The sequence below is a fragment of the Delphinapterus leucas genome, chromosome 12 (assembly GCF_059928025.1).
Source record: "Delphinapterus leucas isolate spDelLeu-1000000601 "Yukka" chromosome 12, BTC_Dleu_Yukka2, whole genome shotgun sequence".
Taxonomy (NCBI): Eukaryota; Metazoa; Chordata; class Mammalia; order Artiodactyla; family Monodontidae; genus Delphinapterus; species Delphinapterus leucas.
In genome coordinates, this window is record NC_143140.1 from 26,580,360 (window position 1) to 26,595,765 (window position 15,406).

The 15,406-nt window shown below is 41.3% G+C and overlaps 1 protein-coding gene across 6 annotated transcripts in view; it reads right to left on the reverse strand.

Moving 5' to 3' along the window:
• LOC111163420 (uncharacterized) overlaps positions 1-15,406 on the reverse strand; it is a 423,524-nt gene that overhangs the window by 334,847 nt on the left and 73,271 nt on the right. For 4 of the 6 annotated variants that reach the window (XR_016395145.1, XR_016395143.1, XR_016395144.1 and 1 more), the window contains one exon: positions 2,570-2,643. Coding sequence is in view for 2 of the 6 variants with exons in the window: in XM_089921800.1 (XP_089777926.1) it covers positions 2,570-2,643; positions 10,382-10,426 (119 nt within the window). In the remaining 4 variants the exon portion in view is untranslated. Of the gene's footprint in view, positions 1-2,569; positions 2,644-10,381; positions 10,427-15,406 lie in introns of all 6 variants that reach the window. The other 2 variants (XM_089921800.1, XM_089921801.1) reach the window with 1 other exon arrangement.

Consider the following 15,406-nt stretch of genomic DNA (forward strand, 5'->3'; position numbering starts at 1 on the left):
TCAGGATTGTTGGAGCAATAACTACTTCTGTTTCTCTAAGGCACTGATTCTGCCTCTGTCTCTGCTTGACCAGAGTCCTGTCTGCATGCTAGCCTGGGGCTCTTGGCTGTCTCCCTCCTGGCTTACAGAACTGGCTGAGCCTCCAGTAGGTATGCCTGACCCACTGTGTGGTTTCCTGCTCTAACTTCCTGTCTTGTGGCCATAGTTCTGACATTGGCTTGAAGTCTCCAACCACAGCCTATGGCCAGCGTCCCTGGGTTTCTAGTCCTAGCATTGTGATTTACAAACTTCTCACATTTGAATTTAGTTTGGACCCTATCACCTCAATGGAGATTTTACTTCTTACTCGATGCCAATAGAAAATGGGGGTTCCAACTCTTGCACTGCTGGTGGGAATGTGAATTGGTACAGCCACTATGGAGAACAGTATGGAGGTTCCTGAAAAAACTACAAATAGAACTACCATATGACCCAGCAATCCCACTACTGGGCATATACCCTGAGAAAACCATAATTCAAAAAGAGTCATGTACCAAAATGTTCATTGCAGCTCTATTTACAATAGCCAGGACATGGAAGCAACCTAAGTGCCCATCATCGGATGAATGGATAAAGAAGATGTGGCACATATGTACAATGGAATATTACTCAGCCATAAAAAGAAACGAAATTGAGCTATTTGTAATGAGCTGGATGGACCTGGAGTCTGTCATACAGAGTGAAGTAAGTCAGAAAGAGAGAGCCAGGTACCATATGCTAACACATATATATGGAATTTAAGAAAAAAAATGTCATGAAGAACCTAGGGGTAAGACAGGAATAAAGACACAGACCTACTAGGGAATGGACTTGAGGATATGGGGAAGGGGAAGGGGAAGCTGTGACAAAGTGAGAGAGTGGCATGGACATATATGCACTACCAAACGTAAAATAGATAGCTAGTGGGAAGCAGCCGCATAGCACAGGGAGATCAGCTCGGTGCTTTGTGACCACCTAGAGGGGTGGGATAGGGAGGCGGGGAGGGAGGGAGACGCAAGAGGGAAGATATATGGGAACATGTGTATATGTATAACTGATTCACTTTGGCATAAAGCAGAAACTAACACACCATTGTAAAGCAATTATACTCCAATAAAGATGTAAAAAAAAAAATGGGGATTCCAAATGAGAGAATTGTTCATCTGGCTCTATATCTAGAGCAAAACCAAACAACCCAACATCCAAAATCTCAGCTCCTGAATTTATCATCCACTTCAGAGTCAAACATCCCTACCCTAATGAAGTTCGTTTCACCAATAACTAGAGTTTTGCTTGGATCAATTTTTCTTTAACTGTTGGATCACTTAACTTTATAACTAGAAAGTGCCTTCCTCTGCTTCAGGATGCCCACTGGTTTTTAAAGTTCCTCCTTCTCTCCTGCCTCGATAGTCTTCAGTCAGTTTGCACAATTAAAACCAACTGACAGGAGAGGTGTGATAAGCAAGGTACCCAGGAACAAAGAGATGGCCAACAATTGTCTTGTAACTGCTGTATCATCTTTCACAATATTTTAAAATAAAGTCTGAGCTGAAACCAATCTGAGGTGCTCTTTCCAATTTGATGGATGCCAACATTAACTAAAAAACACAGACCAAAACTGGAAGAAAAAAGAAAATGGAAGAGTTCAGGGAAGATGTAACATCCAAATTCATGCTGAGACTATGGGAGAACAGCCAGTTCATGAATTTTAGTTGGGAAATAAATGTCCTTAAGCACGCAGGAAAGTATAAAGGTAAAATTACTGTGGTTCCTTCATGGCATAATTCAGGCACTTGAAGGTGAATATATTTCATGGCATTAATCCAGATCTCTTTCTTTATTTAGAGGGTAATTATCATCATTAAGGCTAATTTTCATCTGTGCCTTACGGAATTAGTTAGATTTTTAGTATACCCATCTTAGATAACTTGGATAAATATGCAATGATAAAATTACTATGATCTTAGATAACTTGGATAAATATGCAATGATAAAATTACTATGATGATATTATTTTTACATATACATACTGTATTAGTTTGCTAGGGCTGATGTAACAAAGTGTCACAGATTGGGTGGCTTGAACAACAGAAAAGTTATTGTCTTGCAGTTTTTGAGGCTACAAGACCAAGATCAAGGTACTGGCAAGGTTGGTTCCTTCTGAAGGCTGTGAGGGAGGGATCTGCTCCAGGTCCTTCTCCTTGGCTTGTAGATGGCCTTCTCTTTATGTCTCTCAATGACATATGCTTGTCTGTCTCTGTGTTCAAATTTCCCCTTTTTCTAAGGACACCAATCATTTTGGATTAGGGCCACCCAAGACCTCGTTTTAACTGAATTACGTCTATTAAGACCTTACCTCCAAATAAGGTCACGTTACGAGGTACCATGGTTTGGGATCCAACATAACTTTTTGGGGGGGTGGGCACAAAATTCAACACATAACATATACCAAGTTCATGTTTTTATACCTTAATTCACTTCAGAAAGGATTTAAGATAACCATATGTGTATGTTAACATGAAAAGTAAATTTAGAAAATATATTGACTTACAAGACAAATTCCAGCTTTTCCCACACTCATGGACCTTCCAGAAGAGATCATTCCCATGGAGGTGAGCGCCAGCCCTGTGGAGAACAAAGAAACAGGGCAACTTCCTTTGTTTCTTCTGGGTCATGATTTTCTGATGTTATGGTGAATTTTATGTCATGGACAGCCATGGAAAAGTTTTAACACAGATATTTTATGCTCAAATTTATTACATTATAGGATTTAAATGTTATGTCTTGTCATGGTTGAAAGAGCAATCTACCCCACCTTCACCACAGCTGATATTCATTTCTAATCCCGTTCTCATTTCACCCAGTCAGAACTGGCTACATCATTTGCAAGGCCTAGTGCAAAATGAAAATATGGGGTCCTTTGTTCAAAACGTATTAAGAATTTTAAGACAGTGACATCAGAGCATTAAATTAAATGTAGGGCCCTTCTAAGCATATTGGCCCCGTGCAACCACACAGCTTGTGTGCCTGCAAAGCCAGCCCTGGATGCGTGTATTGGAAGAGATCATACCAAATATACATTTTGCGATGGTGAAAATATCGTTAAATTGTTTATGTTGAAGAAAAGTTCTAGTGGAGGGTGCAGGGCACAAGTGACAGACCTCCTCAGTGACCTATGAAAAAAGGAGACCGTACTGTTCGTCAAAGTTCCACAAACAGTTTTGGGGCTTGGGGGGTAGACTAGATCTCAGAGGCTCAGCCCAGATCTACCTCTTGCTCATTTCACTGTTGGAGGCAAGTCAGGCAACAATCGCATGAGGCTTTACTCTGAGCATATCCAAGCCTTCTGTCTTCCAACTCCACCAGCTTGGAGTTCTTTGCCTCTAGCCACAAGGAACAGAGAGTAGAGAAAGCCCTTTCTCTCTTAATTGCCTCAAACCACAAGTGTCATATCACCTTTGCTCATGTTCTTATCGACCAGAATTCAATCCAATATTCCCAGCCTAACCTCATGGAGCTTGAGAAATACCGTTTTCTTATATGCCCTCCAAAATGGCAAGGAAGTGTCAGGAACATCTAACTTGACTCTGCCACAGAAACGATCAGTTTCCATGGAAATATGAAAGTAAAATAAATTCATCAACTACATATTAATAAGTGCTAACTAAGCACATAGGATGGTGCTGGTCTTTGAGAAGACGTTAGAGAAAATATTTGAGTACCTTCCCTCAAAAAGCTTAATGTTTTCATTGTGGAGATAAGACACACAAACATGAAAAAGATCAATATCCAAGGAAGTGCTTATATCATTGTAGGCTAAGGGATTGGGACAATTCCTTGCAGGAAATTACTTGAGAAGAGTGTGGAAATAAATGAAGACCACCCACATGAAAACAAGCAAATTTTTTTAAAATTTTTTTTAATTGAAGTATAGTTGATTTACAGTGTTATGCTAATTTCTGCTCTACAGAAAAGTGATTCAGTTATACATATATCAACATTCTTTTTTGTATATTCTTTTCCATTATGGTTTATCACAGGATACTGAATATAATCCCCCATGCTGTACAGTCGGACCTTGTTGTTATCCATTCTATATATAACAGTTTGCATCTGTTAACCCCAAACTCCCTCTCCATCCCTTCTCCACCTCCCTCTCCCCTTTGGCAACCACAAGTCTGTTCTCTATGTCCGTGAGTCCATTTCTGTTTCATAGATAAGTTCATTTGTGTTATATTTTAGATTCCACGTATAAGTGATACCATACGGTATTTGTCTTTCCCTGTCTGACTTACTGCACTTAGTATGATAAGCTCTAGTTCCATCCATGTTGCTGCGAATGGCATTTTTTCGGGTTTTTTTTAGGGCTGAGTAATATCCCATTGTATATATGTACCACATCTTCTTTATCCATTCCTCTGTCGATGGACATCTTTTTCGTGTGAATTACCACTCATTTTTATTTTTTTATTCAGAGCTTGCTATAGCAAGAGAGACAGCCACCATCACGTGCATTTGGCAGGGACTCAAAAGCAGGCAGAGGAGCAGTAAAGTTTCACAGTAGAAAAAAAAGAAGATTTCAGATAAGCCCTGATTGGAGGCTACTGACCTGGGGAAGCTGTGGGTGAGATAAGTGAAAGTGGGGCACCCTGTATGATTGGTTGCTTAGGGTGCATATTTGACTTTCTCCAATTGGTCCTAAGTTGAAAGTGTGGGAAAAATTAGGGATTTTACGATGGTTTGGCTGTTTGGGCCCGTGGGCCACAGGGGTTTTGGCTTCCCGGACTGGTTGCTGGAGATGGTGGGTCAGAGTTCTATTTTTATATATCGTCTGGTTATTGTCTGTATATTCAGTCTCTCACAAACTTTGGAAATCTCAACCACAGGATTGGCATATGTGTACTGTGGAGCACAGGCCCAGTTTCAGAAAGCTCCAGGAGGGTGTTTATCTGGTTCTAGTTTATCCCCATCAGGAGGGTGGCCATGTGTGTCCCAGAAGAAAGCCAGCTTCGGGTTTGCGATCCAGTTCCACCCCTGATGAGCTCTGTAACTCAGGAAAGTTACAGAGCTGAATCTACTGGTCTGGGTCTAGTTTCTTTCTAGAGAGAAAGCACACTTAGTAAGGTTTTGCATGACTGAAAAGAAATTACTAGCTAAAGTCACTGAGAGGGTACCAGGCACTTGTAGGATCTCATGAATCCTTAGTTCCTCTCCCTTGCCTGTCCCTTTGTTCATGCGCCACTGTGAGTTCCAGTTCTGAGGACTTTCTGGGCGAGGAGGGGGCAGAAAAGGTCTTACCAGATCTAATCCAATCTTCAGGCCAGCTCTAAGCAGTCTGTGACCCACGGTGACCTTGGGCTACTGAACACTGACTGTTCCCTTCTCCAGGGCTGATCTTCTCCTAAATCTGCAACTCTGGATAAGACCTGCCCTCTGCAGGCCAGAGAACATGGTGAATACTTGCCCAGTGTTTTAGCAAATTGTTTCCAGTCAGTCAATTTCATTTGAGGAAAGAAAGAATTCATTAGAGAACAAAGGAAGTCACCCGTTCTTCCACAGCAAACACCCCTGGAACGATTCTCCCTAGATCACCAGCCCTGGACGCACAGCCAAGCTCACAGGGCCCCCGCCAAGGTCCAAAGTCACACACCATGCAGTTTTGTACACTCACCCTTGAGTTCTCAGATTAATAATGAGATTATTACGGCATCTGCTCCCTGCCATCCACTGCCCTGACTCAGAAATCTGCTTGCCTAACTTCCTTTGGAGCAGGGAGCCATGGTCCTTCACAAGAGTCTCTCGGGTAGTCACACACACCCCCAAGGCTGCTCCCCTGCTCCCTGCACTTCTGAGGTAGGAGACTCAAGTGAAATCTTCCCCTTCTCCTTTCTCTCGTTCTCACCCACCAAACTGCCTGGCAGCTCTGGTGACCATGACGAGCACTCTGCAAAGAGGGGAGCAAGGTGACCCCTCTCCCCAACTCAGCAGCCCCCCGGCCCTGAGACCCACTTCAGCACATGGCTGTGTTTTCCCAGTTGGAATCAGGATAAGGCCTTTTTGTCCAGTTGTGCAGATTGCACCCTGGCATGAGGCTGTATCCACCAAGAGGACATTAGATTTCTCTGCCTGATCTGCAGAGCTACGACAGCTCTGCATGTCAAGTTATACGCATTCTACATTCTAAAGTAATACAGCCAAAAGAATTCGACCTATTTTGAAGGTGTTCCATGATGGTAAGTTCCTATCTCCACCAGTCATGCCAACACACTTCTGCATCAATCTATATATCAACTCAGAATCCAGTGGCCTCTCTGCTCAATATTATGTAACAACCTAAACGGGCAAAGAATTTGAAAAAGGATATGTATATGTATAAATGAATCACTTTGCTGTACACCTGAAACTCTCACAACATTGTTAATCAATTATACTCCAATATAAAATAAAAAGTTAAACAAAAAAAAAAGAATCCAGTGGCCTCATGCAATGTAGATGGAAGGCAGGACTTGAAGTCAGCTGGACTGGGTTTGGCCCTTGGATGAACCTTCATTCATTCATTCAAAACTATTTATTGAGCACTCCTCCTTGCCAAGAATAGGACTAAGCACCGTACGGATGCAACAGCGAATAAAATAGACAAAAAGCCCAGCCTTCGTGGTGTTTACATACTACTGAAGGTAGACAGACGATAAATAAAATTAACAAGTGAAACATACGGTGTGTTAGAGGGTAGAAACTGTTGTGGATAAAGTAAAACTGGGAAAGGGGATTGAGTGTCCTGGAGGAGAGGGCATCTGTAGGTGGTCAGGCAGGAAGAGAGCAGGCCATGCAGATAAATGGGGCAAGAGTATTCTGGGCAGAAGGGACAGCAAGAACAAAGGCACTAAGGCAGGAGAACACTGGGCTCATTTGGGAGACAGCCAGGAGGCCACTGTGCCCGGAGCAGAGTGAAGAAGGGTTAACAAAAGTAGAAGATGCAATTTAACTATGAGACTGTAAATCGTCATGTAGCCCTTTTAAATATTTAGTTTCCTCCTCTGTTAAAAGGGACCAGAGATACCATTTCACAAGGAGTGATAAAGTACTGGAATACATATGGGAGAATTTTGCAAACAGTAAAAATTGCGAGGTATTGTGTAAACTGAGACAGCAACCCCGTCTTCCCTCCCTTCCTGCTGCCATTTTCATTCTTCTTTCTCTGTGTCCCTATCCAGCCATGGGTACCACACAAAATGGAAGTGTATCATCCCAAATTCTCCGAGAATGAGCTCTGGACACCACCACCCATATCCTGACTCTGTGGTACGTGGAGGTCTCTCACACCCAGTGCCTGGACAGTTTTATAGAAGAGAGGACACACTTAGCCACCCACTAGCTACTACAAGGAGTCACTCATCTCCGCACAGTGCCTAGAACAGAGAAGAGGCTCAATAAATGCCAAGTGAATTGGATTAAACTGAAACAGAGTTTATGGCACAGGTGAGAAGACAGAATAACAAAAGTATTCACAAAACAGAGGCCAAGAACGAAGGAAGGTCTCTACAGACACTCATAATTAGGATGAAATGTGCAGCTAAAACTATAAAATCTTGGTCTATCAGAGAAAACCTGATTGCCCTTGTCCAGCATTTCAAGCTACACCTTCAAGCCAGATGGCTCCCCATTGCATCTGCTCTCGTACTGAGCACCCATCTCTGCTGCGGTTGAGTAGACTTACAAGGGAATTGGGAAATCACTGAAATGGAGAAAATCCCAGAAGATCAAGGCTTCCAGTCACATTACTCTATGGAGCCAATCCATGGTTATTGGCTTACCCCACAGGAAGGCCGGTTCCAGCATTTGATGCTCAGATGGGCCACTTCCCCACTCATGGTGGGGCAACGGCTGAACTAGACCAGTTGTCAGCCAAGAGGGCCAGGGCGACGGCCAGCGGTATTCCAAGCTAAACTCAACAAGGGAGAGTGAAGAGTCAAACCTCGAGGCAACCAAATACAAACACCAGGTCCAGAGGCAGAATCAGAATGGGAGTAAGGAGCTAGGAGCTCAAGTCTGGCAAAGAGAAGACCAAAGCAAGAGAAGCTGCCTCCAAGCAAAGAGAGGCCCAAGCAGTCACCTGGAAGAGTTCTGGGGCATAAAAGGAGTGGGGGGTCGGTCACCCTGGCTCAAAGGGCAAGAGGCGGGTTCCACACCAATTTAGGAAACAGGCATCCTTCGAGGCTTCCTCTCTGCTTGTGCAGTGATACCCAGCGAGTCCACCTAAGCTCTCTCCTTTCCCTCCACCACATTTACCCATGCCTGTATTTCCATTTTTATCAAACAATAATAATATTAATCCCTTAAGAAGTCCTCTACGTTTGCATGGGACTTCATATTTTACATCTATTTGACATGCATAGCTACACTATGAGGTCAGCCCAGCAGGCAGCAGTATCCCCATTATACAGATGTGAAAACAGATCCCAGTCACACTGGTCAGCAGTGGGATTCTGACTGGAGTCCGGATCTCCTGGGCACATCTAACTCAACATGGGGTTGGGGCTTAGAACTCCTGGACAACCTCATGCTTAACATGCTAACAGAAACGAAACAGTCACGTCCTTTCTCGTGTAGCAGCATTTTGACCGTGCACTTGGTAGGTGCTGGGTTACGCTAACAGAGGGTTGACCTCTGATCAGCAGCTGAAGTGCCAGTATATCTGTACTGACTGAGGACACATCCCCACTCTCCACCCACCCTCCATCCGCATCAAATCAACAACAAAGGGAGCATTTCATTTTAGAGAGAGGATCTTAATCTTTGTAGTAAGGCCTGAGTCAAAAGCTTTCTGGCCTCCTATGAAAGCAGGCTACAACGGTTCCAACCAAAGGACGAAAAATTTTCTCCCCAAAGTCACATGAGCTTAGAAAAAGAAGGTTATGCTTCCTTTCACTGAAGAGAAAAACATATGAAAACAGAAATATAACCATAAGCACTCATGCTCCATAAAAGCCGGTCACCACCATCACCACCAAAACACACCTTCTAATTCAAGTAGTGCTTTGGGTGCTTTCTCTCCATCCACGTTGCTTTATTGCTCATTAGATTTGATTTTGCGTCCACTAAGGTTGGAATTGGGGAGGAAACAGTGTGATTTTCCCCAAGGTCCAGCCCCCCTCAAAGACGGCACGTTCATTTAGCTCAGTCTTGGGGGGTAAAATCACTTAAACACATTTCTGTGGTTTCATCTGAAACATGGGTTCTTCCACCTGCCTTTTCCCAAGTCTGTTTTGAAGGAAATCCAAACACTGTCCTTAAACACGGCATGGCCCCGAAAAGGATGGTTTTGGTAGAACCAGCAAATTCTTGACTTGAGGAAGGCCAGTAGAGAATGCTGTACCATTTCTAAGAACACGGTTCTGGACTGCTACAAGATCCCTCTCTCCAGAGAGTGGTTTTTACAAGCACCTTGAATGTATATGTTTAACACAAATTATTTGGTTCTTGATAAAACACTGGCACATTTAGATTTCCATGGCACGTTTTTGCCTTCATAAGGATTTTAATAACTTTTTCGCTGATATGAGTTCCGAGAACCTCTGGGCTAGTGGAGCTGGCATGTGACGGTGACACGCTAGATGTCCAAAGTTAACAGCTATTGGAAATTTTAATTTACTTTCTTCTGCTTGAGTGTACTTAGTGCTATTAAAGTTCTGTCTGGCAGAAGAAAAGGGTAGAAACATGGCCACTTAAGAAAAGCAATTTGGCCATTTGTGACAACAGCTGCCTGATACTGCATTTTATTTAATTGGAAAAGGATGCAGGAAGTCTGTGGCGCATTAAAGAAACTCAGAGTTTGGAGATCATAGGAATTTTCTTCTAATAAAATTACCATTATTCAGTAATTTATTGAGTGTCAACAACATACTAGACACTTCTTAAATTTTTTGAAATGGACTTATTAAGAAAAAAATCATTTAAACTCTTTTGGAAGGGCTCTCCACAGACCTTGCAGAGCATATGTTCACCTGACAGGGTGACACTGTCATTAAGACCATCCCCCCATAGCTGTGGAGTCAAAGCCAAGACCCTGAAGAGGCATGTTAAGGCCCTGCCTCCACCTTCTGGCCCTGCCTGGCTCCAAACTCTTCTCCACCATTTGGTCTTCCAAGCACCCCAGGGCTCAGCACCCTCCCACTTCCCCATCCTGGCACCCGCTCTTCTGTTTGGCACACGCTTTCCAACCGGTCTGCCTAGTGAACTTTTTATCCCTTAAAACACAAGCATCAGATCCAGCAATTCCTCTTCTGGGTATATACCCAAAAGAACTGAAAGTGGGAACTCTAAGAGTTACATGCATACCCATATTCGTAGCAGCACCACTCACCACAACCAAAATGTGGATGCATCCCGACTGTCCATCAACAGTTGCCTGCATAGAGAAAATGTGGTGTGAACATACGATGGAATATTATGGAGCCTTAAAAAGGAAGGAAATTCTGACACATGCTACAACATGGATAAACCTTGAGGACATTATGCTAAGTGAAATAAGCCAATCACAAAAAGACAAATATTGTATGATTCCACTTATGTAAGGTACATAGAGTAGTCAAATCATAGAGACAGAAAGTACAGTGGTGGTTGCCAGGGGCTGAGAGGAGGGGGGAACGGAGATTTATTGTTTAATAGGTATAGAGTTTCAGCCTTGCAAGATGAAAGTTCTGTGGATGGATGGTGGTGATGGCAGCACAAGAATGATAACGTACTTGGTGCATTTTTAAATAGTTATGGTGGTAAATTTTACGTGTGTTTTACCACAATTTTTTAAATTTAAAAGTTGGAAAATTAAAAAAAAGAAAAAAAATAATTTTAAAATGTTTAAATCTCAAGTATCAACATCTCTTGGAAAACCTTTCCCATCTCCCAGCACCAATAGAATTAGTTCTTCCTTCCTCTGAGCTCCTACTACATCTAGCACCTAATTTAAATTATTTGTCTCACAAATACTATATGATATCACTTATATGTGGAATCTAAAATACGACACAAATGAACTTATCTACGAAACAGAAACAGATTCACAGACATAGAGAATAGACTTGTGGCTTCCAAGGGGGAGGGGGTGTGTGGGAGGGATGGAGGGGGAGTTTGGGGTTAGCAGATGTAAGCTATTATATATAGGATGGATAAACAACAAGGTCCCACTGTAGAGCACAGGGAACTATATTCAACATCCTGTGATAAACCATAATGGAAAAGAATATAAAAAAGAATGTATGCATATGTATAACTGAATCATTTTGCTGTACAGCAGAAATTAACACAGCACTGTAAATCAACTATACTTCAGTTTAAAAAAACTTAAAAATAGGGCTTCCCTGGTGGCGCAGTGGTTGAGTCTGCCTGCCGATGCAGGGGACACGGATTCGTGCCCCGGTCCGGGAGGATCCCACATGCCACGGAGCGGCTGCGCCCGTGAGCCATGGCCGCTGGGCCTGCGCGTCCAGAGCCTGTGCTCCGCGACGGGAGAGGCCACAACAGTGAGAGGCCCGCATACCGCAAAAAAAAAATAATAAACTTAAAAATAAAATAAAATAAAATAAATATATATTTTAATTATAAGTAAAGAATTTGTCTCAGTGCTGTTCTCCCCTCCCTTCCAACTGGGAACTCCTTCAAAGTCAAAACTCTTTTTCATCTTTATCTTCTGTGATTGTCACCAGGACAGTTAAATAATACAAATACCTCCTTCCTGGCATCTGGTAGGATGGCACTTCTCTATCATGAATTTCTTTGGCCAATGAATCAATGTGCATTAGCCACGTGCTCTTTCCCCTCTGCCAGAGAGTAGCCACTCTATCACCACAAGTCCCCAAGTAAAGACTAGATGACTCAGAGTGACCCCCAACGGACATGAAGAGAGAGCAAGAAATAAGCCATGTTGTTTAGGCCACCAAGATTTTAGAATGCTTTGTCACCACAACTTGGCCTAACCTCTCATGACTGATAAATCCCTAAGGCTTAGCATAAGCCTTATGATATGGCCATTACTTGAAAAAATGTCCTTTATATAAATGAGTAATTGCATTAATAACTTAATGAATAATAAACTACTCCTTTAAGATAAAGTCAAATATAGAGAGTTTAAAAGTATTTTTAATTCATTTAAGCTTAGTTTGTAAATTGAGGGGACCACATTAGCAATCAAGAGAAATAATGTAATAACGAATCCACAATTCTTTCTCCAGCCCCTTATACCATTATTTATTAATTATAACAATAACAGCTACCATGTATTGAGTTCTGGTAGCTGTTAGAGATTGTGTTATGAGTTTCACGTCGTGTATTTTATTGAATAATTGCAACGATTTTACAAATTGCAAGACTGAGAACTAGAAAAGTTAGCTAACTTTCTCAAGACCACAGAGCTGGGAATTAGCAGAGCCAGGATTTAAATCAGACCTATCACTTTTTTTCCAAAGCCCAGGAAAGTTCCTCTCTAGGCCTACAGATGAGAGAAACAAGTAAAATCAGCAAGGAGAAAACATCACTCATCCATCTGGTTGGCAAAAATAAAAAAGAGTGATATCATCCAGTGCTGGTGAGACTGTCAGAAACAGACCTTCTTACATTGTGGATCAGAGTGTGAAATGCGATCATGTTTTTGGAAAGCAAATTGGAAATATCTGTTAAAATACACATACGGCGTTGCCCAGGAATCCCACTTTGGGGAATCTTATGCTACCAAAAATATGCACAGATGTTGTACAAGAATATCTTTAGTGTCAAAAACCTGGAGGAGGGACTAAGGGTCCATTCATAAGGAAATGACTGAATAAAGTTCAATAAGTCCATGTGATGGGATATTACCTAACTATTGAACAGAACAATTGAGATTCATAGCTTTGTTGCCCAGAAAGACATCCTTGATATATGATTGAGTGAAAGCAATGTCACAAAATGTTTACAGTGCAATTCATTTTTGTGAAAACAAGTCAAATGAGATCAACAGTAAGAACAACACGTGTGTATCTATGTTCGTATGGGACGTGTAAGGATAGTCACCAGCTGTTGATTAGTTAGTCACCCTGAGGGGATGAGAAAGGAGAGTACGAGGTAATACTTGTCACTTTTTCTTTATGCAGATTGAGCATGTTTCACTTGTGTTTGACATCGAAAAATATTAATCTAGACTTTCTTAAGATATGGATAACATTGATTTTTTTTAGATCTCAAAAATAAGTGAAACACCCTCAGTCTGCATAAAGAAAAAGTGAAAATAGGTTAGGTCATTCCTTTCCACTCCTTTCCTCAGGACCACTGATGCTGGGTGACTAGCCCAGCTCCTCTCCTCAGCTTCACGCTGAGTCCCCAGTATCAGACCAGCTCTCTGATGATGAGATTCACCTCCCAGTCAGAACAACTGGACCCAGTACCCAGTCTCCTCCACTTGCCTCAATCCCTTGAAACTAGACCCTGCTCCCTTTTACTCTGGGTCTCCCAGATGAGGCCCTCAGGTCATTGACTGATACCTCCCATCCCAGGGACAGTACACCTCTGGCTCCCAACAGACCAGCCTAAGAACAATCAAAGGCTCTACAGCATTCTGGTGAAACTCTTGTACTTTGTTTTTAAAGATGAAGCATTAGGTGCTGGAGAGGGTGTGGAGGGAAGGGAATGCACACTGTTGGTGGGAATGTAAATTGGTGCAGCCACTATGGAGAACAGTATGGAGGTTCCTTAAAAAACTAAAAATAGAACTACCATATGATCCAGTAATTTCAATCCTGGGCACATATCTGGAAAAGACAAAAACTCTAATTCTAAAAGATACCTGCAGCCCAATGTTTATAGCAGCACTATTTACAATAGCCAAGACATGGAAGCAACCTAAATGTCCATCGACAGAGGAATGGATTAAGAAGATGTGGTACATATATACATGGAATATTACTCAGCCATAAAAAAGAATGAAATAATGCCATTTGCAGCTACATGAATGGACCTGGAGATTATCTTAATATGTGAAGTAAGTCAGAGAAAGACAAATATCACATGATATCACTTATATGTGGAATTTAGGAAATGATGCAAATGAACTTATTTACAAACAGACTCACAGACATAGAAAACCAACTTATGGTTGCCAAAGGGGAAAGGGGGCAGGCGGGATAAATTAGGAGTATGGGACTAGCAGATACATACTACTATATATAAAATAGGTAAACAACAAGGATTTACTGTATAGCACAGGGAACTAGATTCAATATCTTATAATAACTTATAATGGAAAAGAATCTGAAAAAGAATATATTTGTGTACATGTATATACATATACATATATATATATATATATAAACTGAATTGCTTTGCTATACACCTGAAACTAACACAATATTCACAATATTGTTAATTAACAACAGTTCAATTTTAACATTAATTTTTTTAAAAAGATGAAGCATTAAGGATCATTCCAACCTTTCAGTGGCTGGAAGTAAGTCAGGTAACAAATACATAAGTATCCTCTTAAAAGGCCAATGTTCCTAATTTATAAGAAAGTCAAGAACCCATACACTAGTATTAGAAGTAATCTGATTAACCACATCATAAAAGACCAACTGCACAGGGAATGAATTTTGTTTGGAAGGTGGAGGGTGCGGTTGGGTGGTGATGACAGTAATGATTTTAGAGCATAGGGTCCTTTCTGGAGCGGGGCAGGGTTAGGGATAGGGTTAAGACACATGAGGGAGGAGGATGTTGAACAAACAAACAACCTGTTTAAAAAAAAAAAAATTAGGTCTGGTTGGTTCTGTGTCCCAGAAGCAGGGAGTAAGTTCTTGTCTTTTCCTCTGCCCAGCACCAAAGAACTAATCCAGTACTCAGGGTACTACTATAGGTTATGCTGTAAGGAATAAATAAGCCCTTGTGAAAATATTTCTTAACTCATAAACGTTAGGAATACGATATATGTGGGTATATTAAATGAATTAATAAGTATAATTAATTATACTTAATGAATTATGAATTATATTATATACTATATACTTAATATAATTAGTGAATTATATTTTTACTATATTTTCATTAGTAATCTCTTGGAAAAATACAGACTAAGTTCCAAACTTTGTTCAGTTTGTTCAATAGAAGACCCCCTGTGCTGAATGTAGTCAATGAGTTGTGAGCTAAAGAAGATATGGGGACATATGTACATGTATAGCTGATTCACTTTGTTATAAAGCAGAAACTAACATACCATTGTAAAGCAATTATACTCCAATAAAGATCTTTAAAAAAAAAAGAATGGGAAGAAATACCAATAAATAACACCCTCTATGGAGTTTCCTAGGGCTGCTCCAACACATTACTACAAATTTGGTGGCATAAAATGACAAAAAATGTATTCCCTCAC